Here is an 18,156-nt window from a genome sequence, read left to right as displayed (position 1 = left end):
AGAGAAAAGCCATGGGCTGGTGTGTCTTTCTTAATGTTGTGATCTTATCTCCTGACCAACATAGCCAGATAGGTGTCAGCCTTTTACAAGGTCAGCAGCCAGATGGATACATTACTCCTCCTCTTATGGAGAAAAGCAAATGAAGGATGGACAAGAGGGACTAGAAATATTTTTTTCCATATGGTACCCACCTGAACAGTGAAACCCAAGTTCCCTTGTATAAGGATAGAGAATAAAGATTTCCCTGCATGCCTGCCTTGCTGAGCTCATGAGATTTGTTGTCAGGATCAAATGATAAAAGATATTTGAAACTATTTTGAAAACTATGGAAATTATTATTGTTGCGTGAAGAATAATTCTACTGTATCAACTGTTGGGGAGAATTTGGAATTAAAATTTTTTTTGGAGTTGTAGTTTCACTTTTGTCACCAAGGCTGGAATGCAGTGGCGCGATCTCAGCTCACTGCAACCTCTGCCTCCCAGGTTCAGGCGATTCTCCTGCCTCATCTTCCTGAGTAGCTGCGACAAATCCCAGCCTCCCAAAGTGCCTCAGCCTCCCAAAGTGCTGGGATTACAGGCATGAGCCACCGCCCCCAGCCTGAAATTAAATTTTAGATAACAAATTAGTTTCTCAGTAATTGTCGCTTAAAAGTTGAACTTAGCTTAAAATATGTCATTGAATTTTTATTTGCCACTCTACTGTGTTTTATCTAAGAAATAATGCTGTGGAAAATATTTTATTATAGAAGTGTGTTCAGTGACATATCACACCTCTGAAACCACTGTGCTATTCATTTTCAAATAGCAAACTCAATACTTGTTATTTTTCTTAAATTATTTGTTAAAGTAACAGTGATCATTTATATTATTTACTTGGCTAGTGATATGGTCATATACAAAATGTTTGTACCTGTACTGTCCTGTTTAGTATACCTAATTATGTTTCTGGGAATGTGTTAAATCAATTTTCAATAATGACTTTTCCTCTAAATGAGAGAAATGTTCTTATATTTTTAATCTTTAACATCTTTTAGACATCAATATTGATGTATTATTGTAACTCAAAAACCTGTAATATGGAGTTGTATGGCTACTTTTTCTGCTGAATTAGTAATAAATATTTTAACAGGAAAATGTTTTGCTGTTATCAGGGTTATTTATTATATAGAGATGTGAATAACCACAGCATGACAGCCATAAGGATAAGCCCTGAAACACTGGAGCAAGATGGTACTGTAATGTTACCAGGTATGTTTCAAGTAGTCATTTTTTTTTCCACAAGCAATTTTAAGAAATGTGCATGTTAGGCTATTTAGACATATAAAGAATGATTAGCAAGGGATAGTGCTTTTATAAAAGGGTTTTAAAAATCTTGACATACAAAGCATTTTATAGTCTATGTAAAGTTAATACATATCAAGACAATAGACATAGAAATATAATAAGTTTTAATATTTGTTTTCAAAATTGACCAGCTATGGCCTAATCTCTGACCTCACCCCACCACGATTTTCTTAGCTGCTGAATTAGTGGAGTGATGTAACTGTGTTGCTCTTAATAAAATCAGAACTCTGACTCTCATGTGATCCAGTATAAAGAGCCTTCTGTTTATTTTTACTTTAACAACACTGCAGTTGAGTTTTCCTCCTTTATTTTATTTTATTTATGTTAAAGAGGTTTCAGAGACAGAGAGTTTAGGGTGGGTCAGGAATTTTTTAAAAATTTCATCATTTATGCTTCTTATGCTTCTTAATAATGCTTTGATAAAGGTCTTTGGACATAGTTTATTTTGCTTTAATTTTGAGGCTTTTATATATTCACTTAAATCACTGCTAAATTTTCAGGCAGTAGGTCTCAAATTTTGTCAAATGCTGGAAAAATGCATATTCTTTATTGTAAGGTCTTTGAATTTGCTTATAATGTTGATACTTTCTGAAGCTGTTTATATTAAAATCTTGAACGTCTAATGTGTCTGTCAATAATTTCATAGTAGCAATATTACTTGTAAGCACTTGACCATCTGAAAGTGAGAGCTACTTCTGAAGAGTGCATTGAGAAGAATAGCTGCTCCTGGGCTGCATGTTAATTTTTAAATATAATCTTAATAACTTCATCAAACATTTATTGGAACCTTACTACCTATACATAGATACATATTAGTGTACATGACAGTATGTTAAAGTAAATACCACATTTCATGTCCATTTCAGAAATAGAGCAGCTTTGGAAAGCGGTTGACTTAATAAAATCATTTTGAAAATAGCCATCCATTTTCAGATATGTCAACAGAGTTTTTTTGTTTTTTTTTTTTGTTTTTTTTTCATTACAAGTCCTGGGCCATGTCTTTGGTCATAATAACAATAATGATAATAATATTAAAAAATACTTTTGATAACATGCACACTCCTTGCACATATTTATACATATATTAAAAGTAATCATGTTTGTTGTATAAAAATCATATGAACTAAAAAGAATGAATTGAAATAATTATAATCCCACTTCCCATATATAAACACTATGAACATGTTGGTAAATATCCTTCTCATATTTTTCCTGTGTGTTTATGTCCATACTTGTAAAAAAGTGTGATCATATGCTACATATTGCTTTTTTAATCTATCTCTTTCACTTAATATTCTGAAAATATTTCTAGGTCATTAAATAGTCTTCTACAATGTCACTTAAATGTTACAAAATATATTCCAGTGATTAATGTTTGGGAATGAAAGCCTTCCAGTGTTTTGCTATATAAATTACACTGTAATGAGCATTCCTGCTGTGCTATCTTTGTGCCAGTCATTTTAGGATAATGATGTAGAGGAAAAATTCTAAATTGACACATGCCCTCCGCTATAACACATGGGTACTAATATCAAGGATTTACTTCTGAGAAACCCTGCACATGTAATAGAGACGGTGACTGAGAAGACAATTTGAAAATATCTGCCTACAGCTGTTTTATTTATTCTGCCTTGATAAAAAAAATTACTCAGTGTCTTTATTCAGTTTAAATTCCATTGCTTTGTTTAACTTCTGAAATGCAACTTTGAACGATACAAGCGTGGCTTTCTGTGTTTCATAAGTGTGTGGTGTATTAGTGGTGAAGAGTGAACCACACTTCGGGAAGATAGTCCCGTATTTGTCTTCAAAACTGGCAGACATTGCTTGATATATTCCTGAAGATATGATCTTAAAATACTACATGATGGATAAAGAGAAAATCTTGAAACCACGTGGCAGAAGACTCCTCCCTCAAGCCTGAAGAAGCCTTTTGTGATTTTCTCATTTTTTTGACCTGGACTGAATTTTCATCAAATAGCACTTTTTGTTTTTCCTGGGTAGGGATAGCTCCGCTCTGTAGCCTTCCAATCAAGGAGCAGAAGTAAATTGTCAGGTTTATAGATGGTAATGAATACCATGTTTCAAGTCGACATAAATCAGGTAATTCCCTGAGCTTCATGTTCCAGCTTGTCTTACAGTATAGTTTATTTAAAAAGTATTTCAACCTAGTTTTGACGAGCTTAAAACATACTTTTTTCTCTGATAATTGTCATTTTATTCTTTAAACCTCAGCTTATCTTACAGATTGTATCTTTATGTCATTTTCTCCCCATGTCTGGTGACAGGTTGCCTCAGTTCTGAGGCTTTTTGCTACTCTTCTTGCGCCGCTTCACTCCTCACCCCTGCATTTATCTGAAATTATAATGAGTTTTTCTTCTTTGCTTTTTAGTTTAAAATCTTACTGCTTAGAGCTTGAGAAGCATCTTTCTTGCGCCTCTTTGTGTTCTGTACAGTGGACTAGGAACTCTTTCTTTTGATTTCTCCTCTCTTTGATTACCAAGTCTCTTGGGCTACCAGTGGGCCTTGTCTCCCAGTTTCTATTTCCAGTTTGTGATCCCTGAATTCTCTATTTGGTAAGGGTCTGCCTGTGTTTTGCATATTTATGATAAGGAAGTATGCTAGTATGAAGCTCCTGGGCAAAGATAAAGAATAATCTAGCTTATTCGGGTGGGCTCCATTACTGCATTCCAAAATCAGAATTTTATGTTTTATTGATTCAGGGGCAACTAGAAATGAAATGTTATTTTTTGTTTTGGTATTGTGATTAATGGAGAGATTCATCCTAGTTCTCTGCAGTTATTTTGGGAAGTATGTGTGTGTGTGCTTTTAACTTGCTTGCTGAAAATTTGTTTTTCCAAAAGGATAGAATTTATACTTAGATGTTGATTTTGCTTGTAGTTTTGTGTTATTTAGTAGCAGTCACTAACACATGTTCCTGTGGTCCTTCTGTAATACTGGTATCCCTTGTTACAATTGAGCTTGTGCATTATTTTGATCAAAGTATGTGGTGTACTATTTTATGGAGATGCATACAGTATTGATGAAATACGGTATTCTAGCCAAGATACATGACTGCTTTGAGATAAAAGTAAAACGTAAGCATGTATTTGTCTGCTCTGTGTTGGACAAATATTTAAAAAGTTTAGAGCACACTAAATGCTAAAAATGCTGTGAATAAACATAGAATTTCTAAGTGGGAAATGCACAACTGGTTATGAATATCCATTTTACAAAGCAAGGGATATCTAGTTGGGCACAATAGACATCAAATACAGAAGCTTTAAGTCTGTATTTTTCTGTGACACTAATGACTGTGATGTATGTCTGAGAGTAGAGTGTTGCCTCCATTGCATGTGATTGTATTGAAATGATTGTAACCAACATTATAGTTTGTTCATTGTGGTGCATGTTTACTATCAGACTCTATCTAATACTAACTCATTTTGAAATGAGGTGGGATCTCAGGTCCTTGGTTATGGAAGATTTATAAATATAAGCAAAAATGTAATAAGTATGATTAGTTGAATTAATCTCTGCTAATTTGTAATTCTTTATTAAAAAGCACAGTCTCCTTTTGAGTTTAAGTTTATCCTTATTGCGTGGAGAACTCTCATTTTGACTTCAACAGAGGAGTAAATTCATTTTGCAAGGTATTTGCTTGTATTGTAATATAAATACTTTTTCTTCCTTTTGCACAGATTGCCACACTGAAGGTCAAAATATTTTATTCACTGATGGAGAATATATTAATCAGATAGCTGCTTCAAGAGATGTAAGTATCCTGAATCTTAAGTAACTAGTGTAAATTGAATTTCTCTGCCTTAAATTATTTAGCTTTTATTAGATAGACTGTAGAGCCTTGAACGACCTCTTTCTGTAATGTAATGCTGTGGATGTTTTATTTTTCTTAGGATGGCTTTGTTGTCAGAATATTTGCCACAAGCACTGAACCTGTTCTGCAGCAAGAATTGCAACTTAAACTGGCTAGAAAATGCTTACATGCCTGTGGTATCTCACTATTCGATCTGGAAAAGGACTTGCATATTATAAGTAAGATAGCAAATCAAGTGTTTTCCCCATATTTTAATTTTCAATTTTTAATTCTCTTAAAAATGAATTGTGTTTTCACCAGTTCAGCTTATATTGTAGCAGCTATTTTGTGTCTGTTACTATTAATATAAAGGATAATTTTGAATTAATATGAATAAATAGGAAATGCGGCCTTTAAACAAAGTACAATATTTGAAGACCATTCTAAGGAAATGACTAATAATTTCTCATTTTTGTTTTGAATAGAGCAAAAGAAAATAAAATTTAATGAGAATTATGGATGGATATTGGTGAATGCCATTAGTTTATATGCTGCATCATTATTCCACTATTTAAAAATTTGAAAACTTACGTTGTAAATGTCATTACAACAATATGCATAGTTCTCTCATTGAAATTTTTTAAGTTTTTACTTGAACAGATTTTCAAGGTAACTATAGAATGGTGTTATAGATTGTGACAGTGGTAATTGGCCTTACACACAGGTCAGTAATCTTTCATTTGGATAGAGAAATGCAGATAACCACAGAGTATTTCTTCAGCTTAGATTATTTGCTGTTGTAATGTTGTAAAAGTAATTAGGATCATGAGTTCTCCTGAGAGTTTTAGTTTTGGCTTGCCACGCCACTCCAGGTTTAATAGTGACCTTCCATAACTTGTAGGGTTCTTTGCAAGATCCTCCTCCTTTTTTGACTGTTATCTCATTATATTTAATAAACTTGGCATTAGTGCTTTACTTTATATATTCTAATTTTGTAGTATTTTTATAATTCTTCCCTAGAAAATATCGAATTGAAATTACATATTTAAAATTTTAAAAGCCCATAAACTAATTAGTAGTTTGTATAGTTGGACAAAATCATAAAATGTAGTATATATAAAGTTACAATTATTCATAGTTTTACAATTTGAAAATATGCATAAGGATCTGTGTGTATATGCATTTTATATATATATAAAAAATATATATTTGAATTCATGGAGTAGCTATATAAGATGTTCTTCTGTAGAAAAAGACATAGGCAGAGAATCTGAAATACTTTAATTCAGATATCTGCATGGCATTGTTCCAAGCTCAAATGACTGTGTCTGGACTAACCTCTCCAACCTTTATATTTGCTCATTTGTAAACCAAATGGTATAGTTGAGGAATCAAATGAGATAAATTCTGTGAATGCATGGTACCTAATAAATGCTCAATAAAAATTTGGCCATTTTTACATTAATTCAAGGAATATTACTGACATTGAATTTTTAAAATTTTTTGTTGTATATTTAAAAAATTAATTTGTTACTGGTTTGGAACAAGAGAAACAGATTATGATAGCTTTATCGTTCCTTGGAGTACTATACCTATGGTTAATATGTTTAAAAATTTGAGTGTATAACATTTTGTCATCCTTGTTTTTTAGTGATTTTGAATTGACATTGCAATCACTCAAAATAGTACATGTTGTGTTTAGAATTCTTCATATTAGAAATGCAATAGTATTTATTAGTCTCGTATTTCAGGTACAGGATTTGATGAGGAGTCAGCAATTCTTGGTGCAGGACGAGAGTTTGCGCTAATGAAAACAGCAAATGGAAAGGTAAGTTATTCTCTTTGGATTAAAAATTAGCATTCTCTGATTTAAGAGATTAAAGTACAATCTGTTGATTAGTTTATATAGTTTGCATCTTTAATGAGAATAATCTTTTAAATTTTGATTTAAAATTATTTTTTATGAGATAAAATTTTATTCATGTTGGAAACAGTACAGGCATGCCTCATTTTATTGTGCTTAGTTTTGTTGTACTTCACAAATAATTGCTCTTTTTACAAATTGAAGGTTTGTGACAACCCTGAGTTGAGTGAGTCTGTTGGCACCATTTTTCTAACAGCATATGCTCACTTTGTGTCTCTGTGTCACATTTTGGTACTTCTCTAAATATTTCAAACGTCTTTATTATTACATCTGTTATGGTGATCTGTTATCTTTGATGTTACTATTGTAGTTATTTTAGGGTACTATGAAGTGTGCCTATAGAAGACAGAAAACTTAATGGATAAAAGATAAAAAAGCTATTATGAACTGTGTCTTCTTGGTAAAATACGTGTATTTCTTGCTCAACTCCCATAAGTTGAATAGTGTGAAAAAGAGTTTGTTTTTATGTGAATTTTGTTTTTCAGTAAAATATTGATGTCCTTTTTTTTTCTGTGTGAAATCTGATGCACTATTACAAAAAGCACCATAATTCCTTTTTTTTTTTTTTTTAAATGTATAAGATATATTACACTGGCAAATACCAGAGTCTTGGAATCAAACAAGGTGGTCCTTCAGCAGGAAAATGGGTTGAGCTGCCAATTACAAAATCTCCAAAGATAGTACACTTCTCAGTTGGACACGATGGCTCTCACGCCCTTTTAGTCGCGGAAGATGGGAGCATATTCTTTACAGGATCTGCTAGTAAAGGAGAAGATGGAGAATCAAGTAAGTTGAGTGATCAACTATGCATTTAGTAAAAATAAATGCTTTATTTTAGTAAAAATAAATAAAACTTTATTAACATAAAGTTACCAACACTAACCTCAACACTAACCTCACCAAGTTAATAGAGGATTTTACACTGGGGACATATTTAATTAATGGCAGTGGGTTACTGTTCATTGAAAAAAAAAAATGTGCTTGCTAATTTCATTCTAAAGTTCATATTTATGAATTTTTATGCTTTATGGGAACGTGGCTATTCATCTGAGAGTATATGCTTATTTTATAGCAGTTAATGTTATTTTAAAAACTTACTTGTTGCAATAGATTATTTTAGGAAACCCAAAACTTTGGAAGGAATGTATACTTCAGAATGAAGGTAAACTTTACGTAATCTTTTGTAATAGTATTGACTGTGGATTACAGTTTTTGTTTTTGTGTTTTTTGAGACAGGGTCTTACTCTGTGACCCAGGCCAGAGTGCAGTAGTGTGATTAGCTCACTGCAGCTTTGACCCCTGGGCTCAAATGACCCTCTCACCTCAGCCTCATGAGTATGTGGGACTATAGGCACATGCAACCACGCTCAGCTAATTTTTGTATTTTTTGTAGAGATGGAGTTTTGCCATGTTGCCCAGGCTGGTCTCAAACTCCTGCACTCAAGCAATCTGCCAGCCTCCCAAAGTGCTGAGATAACAGTCACGAGCCAGCATGCCTGGACTGGATTACCATTTTTGGTGTTATTTCTCTGTGATGGAATCATTGCTAAGCAATGACAAAGAAAATTATTTTGTTTATGTCTCATATTTCTTATGTTTCTGTGCAGTCTTCCTCAAAGTGTCATTTTTCTCTTGTTATAAATTCTCACGTACTTTATATATTTTAGCACATTGGAGAAGCATCTTATAGGGATTAGGTTGTAAAGCCAATACATAATGTAAAAATAATGTGAAAATAAAAATTATTTGGAAAAACCCTTTAAAGTAGCCATAAAGTGTATTATTATCTCTCAGAATAGTTTTTCCTTCTGGCATTTGGAGGACATTGTCCTTTCTTTGAGGACCAGGTAAAGTAGTTGTAGTGTATGTGTCTGTATATATACGTATGTGTGTTTGTGTATACGTGTGTGTGTGTGTGTGTGCGTCATGTCATATGAAAAGTAGAGTATTTTAAGCCCCAGCACAGCAGCAATATATTTTTGTTCTGAAAGACATGCAGGGACTGGGGTTGACTGAAGGAACAATTGGTTTCTTGTTTCCCATATTTTGCCTAGTTCAAGGATTTAGTTTTTGAGAGCAGTGGCTGCTTGAATCACCACATTTAAAATTATTCACTCTCCTTCCATATATATATATATCTCCTTTCCTTATAATATCTCATTGACAGCTGGGCACGGTCTCACACCTGTAATCCCAGCACTTTGGAAGGCCAAGGCGGGTGGATCACGAGGTCAGGAATTCGAGACCAGCCTGACCAACATGGCAAAACCCCATCTCTTCTAAAAATACAAAAATTAGGTGCGGTTGTGGGTGCCTGTAATCTCAGCTACTCAGGAGGCTGAGGCAGGAGAATCACTTCAACCCGGGAGGTGGAGGTTGCAGTGAGCTGAGATCGTGCCATTGTACTCCAGCCTGGGCAACAGGAGTAAGACTCCATCTCAAAAAAAAAAAAAAAAAAAAAAAAAAATATATATATATATATATATATATATAAAATTGACTTGATGTAACTGCTTATTCAATATATATGTTGAATGAGTGAGGAACTTCTTTTACTTTACAGGATCTAACAAGAATACATGTGAATAACAACTTGGAAAAAAAGGAGATTTTAGATATGTGTTAGTAGAATGGTATTAATAATGCAATAGCTAATTTAGAGATTGGGCCCTCCAGGAGTTTGGTAGAAAACTAATATTACTCACTGAGAATTTGAATGTACTTCAAGGAATGAGGATCTAGCAATTATAGCATAAATATTAATTGACCAGATGAGGCTAGCAGGTTCACTAATTTTAAGTGACATGTTGGGAAGCCCAGGCCTTTGTGAAAATGGACAAATAGAATAGTGTCATAAATGCAAATAATACATGTTTTTTTTTCTTTGAGCTTTATATACAAACCATTATTATTATTATTGGTACATAGAGGTCTTGATTTAATCTAATTTCTTTTTTAAAGCTAAGAGCAGACGGCAATCCAAACCTTATAAACCTAAAAAGATAATTAAGATGGAAGGAAAGATTGTGGTGTATACAGCCTGCAATAATGGAAGTAGTTCTGTTATTTCTAAAGATGGAGAACTCTACATGTTTGGAAAAGATGCCATTTACTCTGATAGTTCAAGTAAGTTAAAAAGTTTTATGCAAAGAAGTTTCAGTATTAGTTTTGTATGACAAAGACATATCTAGAAAATTTATGTTTGTAGCATGCTTTCTCTACATTTTTTACATTTCCTTCCAAATGTGAAATATTTCGAAAGAGAAATTCTCTGTCATATCTTGTCATTAGGAGCACTGTCCCTAGTTTCATGCAGAGCTAATCATAGAGCTTGGCAAGGGAAGCTTCGCTGTAGCTGTGACTTCTGTGGAATGCTTTCCCTAGATTCAGGTGCTTATGGGACATGTCCCTGGGACAGTGGCAGTATCCTGGGGAAGTGATTTTCATGACAAAACTAGTTTATAATTGTTGAAGTATTTTTTCTCCCCCATTAGGGTGTTTGGCTGGGATGATCTGTCTTATTTACTGTTCTATCCCCAGTGCCTAGCACGGTGTCTGCCACGTTGTAGGGTCTCAAGAATTATTTTCTAGTGTCTGGGTGACTGATAAACCAAGTTTAAGAAGTGGATATGAGGGGTGGAACTAGCTAAATCGTTTTATATTTATAAATGCTAATCTCCAAAACTTGTCACATTTGGTTACTAGATTTTCTTTCTAGCAGCTAGGAATGAATATAATGAATGAGGCATCCCACTTGGAAGGATTTTGTGTGTGGGATAAGTATGTAAAACCTTTGAGTTTCTTTGGAAAAAAGGAAATTAGAATTAATGAAGTTTATGATTAGAAATTTATGTGATTGTCTCATGCTGGGGAAATTACACCTGTAGAACATTTATAGCCATTAATTATTAAGTCAAGAGGTACCCAGATGATAAGTGAACTGGCTTAATGCTATAATATTTAGATTCTCATTTGGAAGCAGCTATCAGAGTAAATCAGAATTTGGGAGTGGGCTCTTGTACACTTTAAAAATAATATTCAGAGTAATTGTTGCTTACTAACATTCACTGGGTAGAGCTGATGGAAACTTGTATATCTCTTCAACATATATTTATTGAGCATGGATGATACATCAGTGATTGACGGACCTGTCAGACCTGGTTACTGCCTTTTTAAGGATCTGAAGGACAGTTGGGTATTAGAGGACTTAAATGTTGGGGAAGTGGCATTGAATGGTTATGGACATAGACTCAGATCCTAGCATCAACATTTTTTTTTTTGGTGGGGGTGGGGATGGAGTCTCACTCTGTCCTCCAGGCTGGAGTGCAGTGACGCAATCTCAGCTCACTGCAACCTCTGCCTCCTGGGTTCCAGCGATTGTCCCACCTCAGCCTCCCAAGTAGCTGAGATTATAGGCACACACCACGACGCCCAGCTAATTTTTTGTATTTTTAGTAGAGATGAGATTTCACTGTGTTGGCCAGGCTGGTCTCGAACTCCTGACCTCAAGTGATCCACCTGCCTCAGCCTCCCAAAGTGCTGGGATTACAGGCGTGAGCCACCGCACCCAGCCCCTGGCACCAACACTTTTAATTGGGTAACAGTTTTCTTAACCTTTAACTGGGTATCGGTTTACTTAACGTTTAAGAGTTTTCTTTTTGTTTTTTTTGTACCTGCAAAAAATAATGATAGCACCTGCTTCATATGGTTGTTATGAAGATTATAGGAGGTAGAGCTTAAGAAATGCTTAGCACATCATGTAAGGTCTCAAAACATGTCAGCTAGTACTGTTAATAATAAATAACTACTGTTTTATATATACATACACATACACTTAACCTTTTTCAAATGTGCTAGATATTAAAAGTGGAAATTTTTGAGGTATAATTAACAAAAAGACCTAAGCTAGTGTAAGGTGAAAGTGAAGGCCACCTCAAGGTAGTGATATCTGAGCTAATAATGTAGAACAGTTTTCCCAAAGCATACTGTGAGATTGATATTATTTGTAATTTAAAACAAATACTTGAAAACGTGTTTTTATTTTAATGTATATTGGAAAAATAGCCAATAATCTTTATTAATGTTATTACTACTTGATAAGGTTGAAGATGCTACGATCAATTTAGAGTTGATACAAAACATATTAAATAGATAATATGAGTGGCACTTGGATATGACAAGTATAATGAAAATAATATATGGATAAGTGAAGTTTAGAAAATAGTTGTGTATTGGATTATGGAAGAAAGCATTGTAGGTTGAAAAGGATTGAAAAATACTGTTTGGAAAGTCTCACTAGTTTCTACAAAAACAATTTCATGTCAATACACTATGGCAAGTATTTTACTTTGTTTTGCTGAGGCAGGTCAAAGCAGGTAAAACAAATTATTTATGGACTCCTTTGTGCTTAGACCAGAAAAGTTTGAGATTTTCTGACCCTTCTGAGTACTGTGGAGAGGGGTTACCATTTGGAGGAAGCATTCAGGAGAAGTAAGCTTGAGAGAAAGCTACAGTAAAGTTATGCCCCAAGTCTGGATGATAACGTTTTAGGATTCATTGAAGCTACATTACAATGTTACAAAGTTAATTCAGTGATACTCTGCCAGACTTTTGGCTACTTATTTCTCATTTTGTTAAGTTATTTTGCCCCAGAAATAAACAGTTCTGTATTGAGGTAGTTCTTTTACTAGGCTCAGAAGGGCCTTTTTATTGTGTTTAGTAAATTTATTTCTTTCCTTTAGGTTTGGTAACTGATTTGAAGGGCCATTTTGTAACTCAGGTAGCTATGGGCAAAGCTCACACTTGTGTTTTAATGAAGAACGGAGAAGTGTGGACATTTGGTGTAAATAATAAAGGACAGTGTGGACGAGACACTGGTGCCATGAACCAAGGTGGGAAAGGTAGGTCTTTAATCCTTAGATATTACAATTTGTGTTGTCTATTCATTAGTTTTTCAGAACAACATAGTGAAAAGTCTTGTTCTTTTCAAAATGAGTGGCTCTTCTTTTTCTTTTTGTTCCTATTTAAATTTTTAAAAAATTTTTGATGGATAGATAGTAGGTATGTGTATGGGGTACATGAGTTATTTTGATACAATGTGTAATAATCACATTAGGGTAAATGGTGTCTCCATCATCTCCAGCATTTGTCCTTTCTTTGTGTTATGAACATTCCAATTGTACTCCCTCAGTTGTTCTAAAGTGTACAACAAATTGTCACCGACTGTAATCACCCTGCTGTGCTATCAAATAGTAGATCTCTTGAATCTAATTATGTTTTTATGCCAACTAACCATCCCATTTCTCACCCACTCTCCCCGACTACCTTTCCCAGCCTCTAGTAACCAGCATTGTACTATCTTCATGAGTTCAATTATTTTAATTTTTAGCTCCCACAAATGAGTGAGAACATGTGAAGTTTGTCTTTTGATGCCTGCCTTCTTTCACTTATCATAGTATCCTCCAGTTACATCTTGTTGCAAATGATAGGATCTCAGTCTTTTTTATGGTTGAATAGTACTCCATTGTGTTTATGTACCACATTTTCTGTATCCATTCATCTGTTGATGGACACTTAGGTTGCTTCCAAATCTTGGCTATTGTGAATAGTGCTGCAATAAACATAAGAGTGCAGATATCTCCTTGATGTAGTAGTTTCCTTTCTTTTGGGTATATTCGTAGCAGTGGGATTGTTGGATCATATGGTAGTTCTAGTTTTAGTTTTTTGGGGAAGCTCCATACTGTTCTCCAGAGTGGCTGTACTAAATTTACATTCTCACCAACAGTGTACCAGTGTTCCCTTTTCTCCACATCCTCTCCAACATTTGTTATTGCCTGTCTTTTGGATAAAAGCCATTTTAACTGGGGTGAGATGATATCTCAGTGTAGTTTTGATTTGCATTTCTCTGATGATCCGTGATGTTGAACACCTTTTCATATACCTGTTTGCCATTCATATGTCTGCTTTTGAAAAATGTCTATTCAGATCTTTTTCACATTTTTTTTTTTTTTTTTTGAGACGGAGTCTCGCTGTGCTCCCAGGCTTGAGTGCAGTGGCGTGATCTCGGCTCACTGCAAGCTCCGCCTCCCGGGTTCACGCCATTCTCCCGCCTAAGCCTCCCAAGTAGCTGAGACTACAGGCGCCCGCCACCACGCCCGGCTAGTTTTTTGTGTGTTTAGTAGAGACGGGGTTTCACCATGTTAGCCAGGATAGTCTCGATCTCCTGACCTCGTGATCCACCCGCCTCGGCCTCCCAAAGTGCTGGGATTACAGGCTTGAGCCACCGCGCCCGGCCTTTTTCACATTTTTTAATTGGATTTGAATGGCTCTTTGACTTTATACTTGTGAATTAGGAAAACCACTGAATTTCTTATTTATTTGATAATATTTACGATAAAATATCACCGGAAAAGCAAATAGACTTTAGATTTTTGATTTTTGAGCAAATGAGCTGGCTTACTCAAATCATCTTCTAAATTCTACATAAAATAGTGCTTCTTTGACTTAGCATCTTTGATGACTACATTACCCCAGAAAAGTCTTTTCCAAACTTTTTGCTTTTATACCACATGTTTGAAATTTTAACCATTTTTGAAAGTAGTCTATCTGGCAAATATTATCATCCCATTTAACAGCACATGCTACCTGTAATTTAACCTGTTCTTGACAACTAAGAGTGATCCTTATGAATATCTGACACTTTACCAAGAAAAGACTAAATTGTAGACACATCTTCTTCACAGTATCCTTTGCCCCAACCCTCAGGCCATTGAAGAGAACGAAGGTCGTTATCCTTTGATTGCCCTGTATTTTGTGGTCTTGTTTTGTTGTTGTGGTTTTAAATAGCATGTCTACTTCTTGCCTTCAATTTTTACATCTAGCTGCTATCATTATGTTTATACCTTTCACTGCAATTTCTGATTTTCTGTTTTAAATTTTGTATGGACAAGAGAATAAAACAATACATATATATTATTAGAACTAAGCATTGAACTTTAGTTAAAGTACCAATAATTTCGAGGATTAATGCTGTATAAAATAACAGAACCTGGTTTTTCTGTTTTGAGGCTTTGATGTCAGACTCATGTGGATCTCAGGAACCCAATCTTCTTTGTCTTTGCCTTATTTGTGTGTCTGTGTGTGTATTTAAAATGCATCACTTTAAAAATGAGCAAGTTATTAGGATATATTGGCAAATGAAGAAGGAACAAAAGAAAGAAATGGATTACTTCACAATGGAAATACTTTGATTTGCTAAATTAGTGAACTTGTTTTGGACAATAACTGCTAGGACAAAGGGGAGAATCAGTTTTTTTTTTTTTAATGTATGTTCAGATTATGTTTTATAAGAAGTCTGAACTGAAAAACATTGTTTCCTCATTATTCTGAAACTCTTTTGTGAAAATTGAGCATAAATGTACACTTGTGTTCTAGATTCAGTGAAATTTTGTAATAATCAAAGTAAAATTGTTAAAAGATTTTTTTAATAGGAATGATACGTACCCTCTTGGTAAGTAATGAATTAGAAAGCAGATGAGTAAAGTAAGACACATACAATGCATACTGATTGCAGAGTCATAACAGATGCTGGGGAGGATGTGGAGAAAGGGGAATGCTCATACATGGCTAGTGGAAATGTAAATTAGTACAGCAACTAGGGAAAACATAGATTTTTCATTCGTATGAAGGTGACTCAAAAAACTGAAAATAGAACTGCCACATGATCCAGCAACCCCACTTCTGGGTATATGTATCCAAAAGAAAGGAAATCTGTATGTCAGAGAGATGCCAGCATTCTCATGTTTATCACAGCAGTATCTGCAACAGCCAAGATATGGAATCAACTTAAGTGTCCATCAGCAGATGAATGGGTAAAGAAAAATGTGATACATACGCAATAGAATATTATTCAGCCCTAAGAAAAGAATGAAATCTTGTTATTTGCAGCGACATGGATGGAACTGAAGGACATGAAGTTAACTGAATAAACCAGGGACAGAGAGACAAATATATGTGGGAACTAAAAAATTGATTTCATGGAGGTAGTAAATAGAATAGTGATTACCAGAGGCTTATAAGGATAGTGAGAGGGGGCGAAGAAGAGGGGTTGGTTAATAGGTACAAAAATACAATTAGAGAGAAGGAATAAGTTCTAATGTTCAGGAGCAGAGTAGGGTGAATGTCGTTAACAACAACATATTGTATATTTCAAAATAGCTAGAAGAGAGCACTTAGACTATCCCAGTTACCCCGACTTGATCCCACTTACCCTGATTTGATCATTAGGTCATTAGGCATTGGATGCATGTATGAAAACTCACATGTATGCCATAAATAGGTACAACAGTTATGTATCAATTTTAAAAGAACATAAAGGAATATTTTATTTAAAAAGTTTATTTAAACCAGGAAAGTACAGAAAATATTGAAGTATTAAAAAATTGTGTATGTACCATGTCTTGTCATTTTTTTTCAGTTAAAAAAAAATCACAGATAAGATTCAAGTGCCCTATATTCCCCTTCTAAGGCTTATTATCATATTCCATTTCTCTCCAGAGCTAACCATGATCACGACTTTGATAAGTATATGTTCAGTCATGTTCTTATATATTTTTACGTGTTCTTTTATATTTTATGTGTAAAATAATATTGCATAATCATGTCTCTTTTACACATAAAAATATACTACTGTTTTATGTGTTTTTGTAAGTGTTAATTTGTTATTTATATTTTTCTACAAATTGTTTTTTTCCTCATCATTCTGTTAGAAATTTGTCCATGTTGGTTCATATAAATTTAAAGGATTTATGTTAACTAATGTGTAATATACCACACAATGAACATGCCACAGTGTATCCATTCTCCTGTTGATGGATGGGCTTATTTCCAATTTTTCATTGTTATAAATTAGTTTAAAACCTGCTTTATACATGTTTCCTGGCAAACGTTTGAGACTTTCTCTGGTGTGATTGCTCTGTTGTGGATTTCAGTTTTATTGGATTTTTCTTGAAAGAGATTGTAGCAGTTTATACTCTGACCGGTAGAGTTGGATTTTCCACATCACGTCAAGTACTTGATATTGACAGACTGATTTTTGTCAATTTGGTGGCTATGAAATGGTATCTTATTGTAATTTTTTGTTATATTGAAGTATAATATGCATGCAGGAAAGTATACATAGTATCTTGATGAATTTTCTCAAATTGATTGTATTCATGTAATCAGCACCCAGATTAAGAAACCACATATTACCAGCACCCTAGAAAGCCCCACTTTATGTTCCTGTCTGCTCCCCAGTTAATTACCATAAATTAGTTTTCTTTTTATACTTCATATAAATGAAATCATGCAGTATGAACTCTTTTGTGTCCAGTTTCTTTTCATTGTTTTATGTTTATGAAGTTCATACATATTGTTACAAGTAGTTATAGATTGTTCATTTTTGTTCTATTAAATTATACATAGATACTACAGTTTTAAAATTCTTTCTAGTATTTGGGTATTTGGATGGTTTCCAGTTTTGGTTATTATGAATAATATTGCTGTGAACATTCTAGTAAATGTCTTTTGGTGAAAGTCTTTAGTCATGTCTTTTGGGTATATACCTAGGAGTAGAATTGCCAGGTCTCTCATTTTTCTTTTATTTTTCATCCCCTTGGTTATTAATACTGAGTTTGAACATCTCTTCAAACTTTATTTTACTTACTTTAAAAAATTGATTTGTAGGAGCTTTTTTTGCGTATTATTTTTATATATCTTTGACTAACCTGTGGTTTAAAGTTTCATTTGTTATACATAATTTCGAAACTTTGATGTCAAAATTTCCAACCTTTTTCTTTTTAAATTTTGATGAATGTAGCCAGGTGGGAGATTTTATTTTCCATAAAAATCAGAACCAACTCTATCTGCTTGACATTGTGATTGAGATTCCATTGACTGTAAAGATTAATTTGAGGATAATAGTTCCAGTACTGTTGGAATGATTAAATGAGTAATGCTTATAGAGCTAGTTACAATAGTGCTCAGTACATTTTAGCTATGATTATTAAAAATAGTCACTGAGGCTTCCTTCAGGATC

At 34.0% G+C, this 18,156-nt stretch overlaps 1 protein-coding gene across 18 annotated transcripts in view; it reads left to right on the top strand.

Annotated features, from left to right (window-relative positions):
• The window catches only part of MYCBP2 (MYC binding protein 2), a 283,622-nt gene that overhangs the window by 56,920 nt on the left and 208,546 nt on the right, over window positions 1-18,156 (top strand). For all 18 annotated transcript variants that reach the window (XM_021929688.2, XM_021929697.2, XM_021929696.2 and 15 more), the window contains exons 8-14: window positions 1,152-1,248; window positions 5,043-5,116; window positions 5,256-5,394; window positions 6,907-6,983; window positions 7,661-7,865; window positions 10,041-10,205; window positions 12,821-12,979. In XM_021929688.2, the coding sequence (XP_021785380.2) occupies window positions 1,152-1,248; window positions 5,043-5,116; window positions 5,256-5,394; window positions 6,907-6,983; window positions 7,661-7,865; window positions 10,041-10,205; window positions 12,821-12,979 (916 nt within the window). The remainder of the gene's footprint in view (window positions 1-1,151; window positions 1,249-5,042; window positions 5,117-5,255; window positions 5,395-6,906; window positions 6,984-7,660; window positions 7,866-10,040; window positions 10,206-12,820; window positions 12,980-18,156) is intronic.

Source organism: Papio anubis, chromosome 15 (assembly GCF_008728515.1).
Source record: "Papio anubis isolate 15944 chromosome 15, Panubis1.0, whole genome shotgun sequence".
NCBI lineage: Eukaryota > Metazoa > Chordata > Mammalia > Primates > Cercopithecidae > Papio > Papio anubis.
Note: the sequence above shows the minus strand (reverse complement) of the source record. Positions and strands in the feature narration are given on the sequence as shown.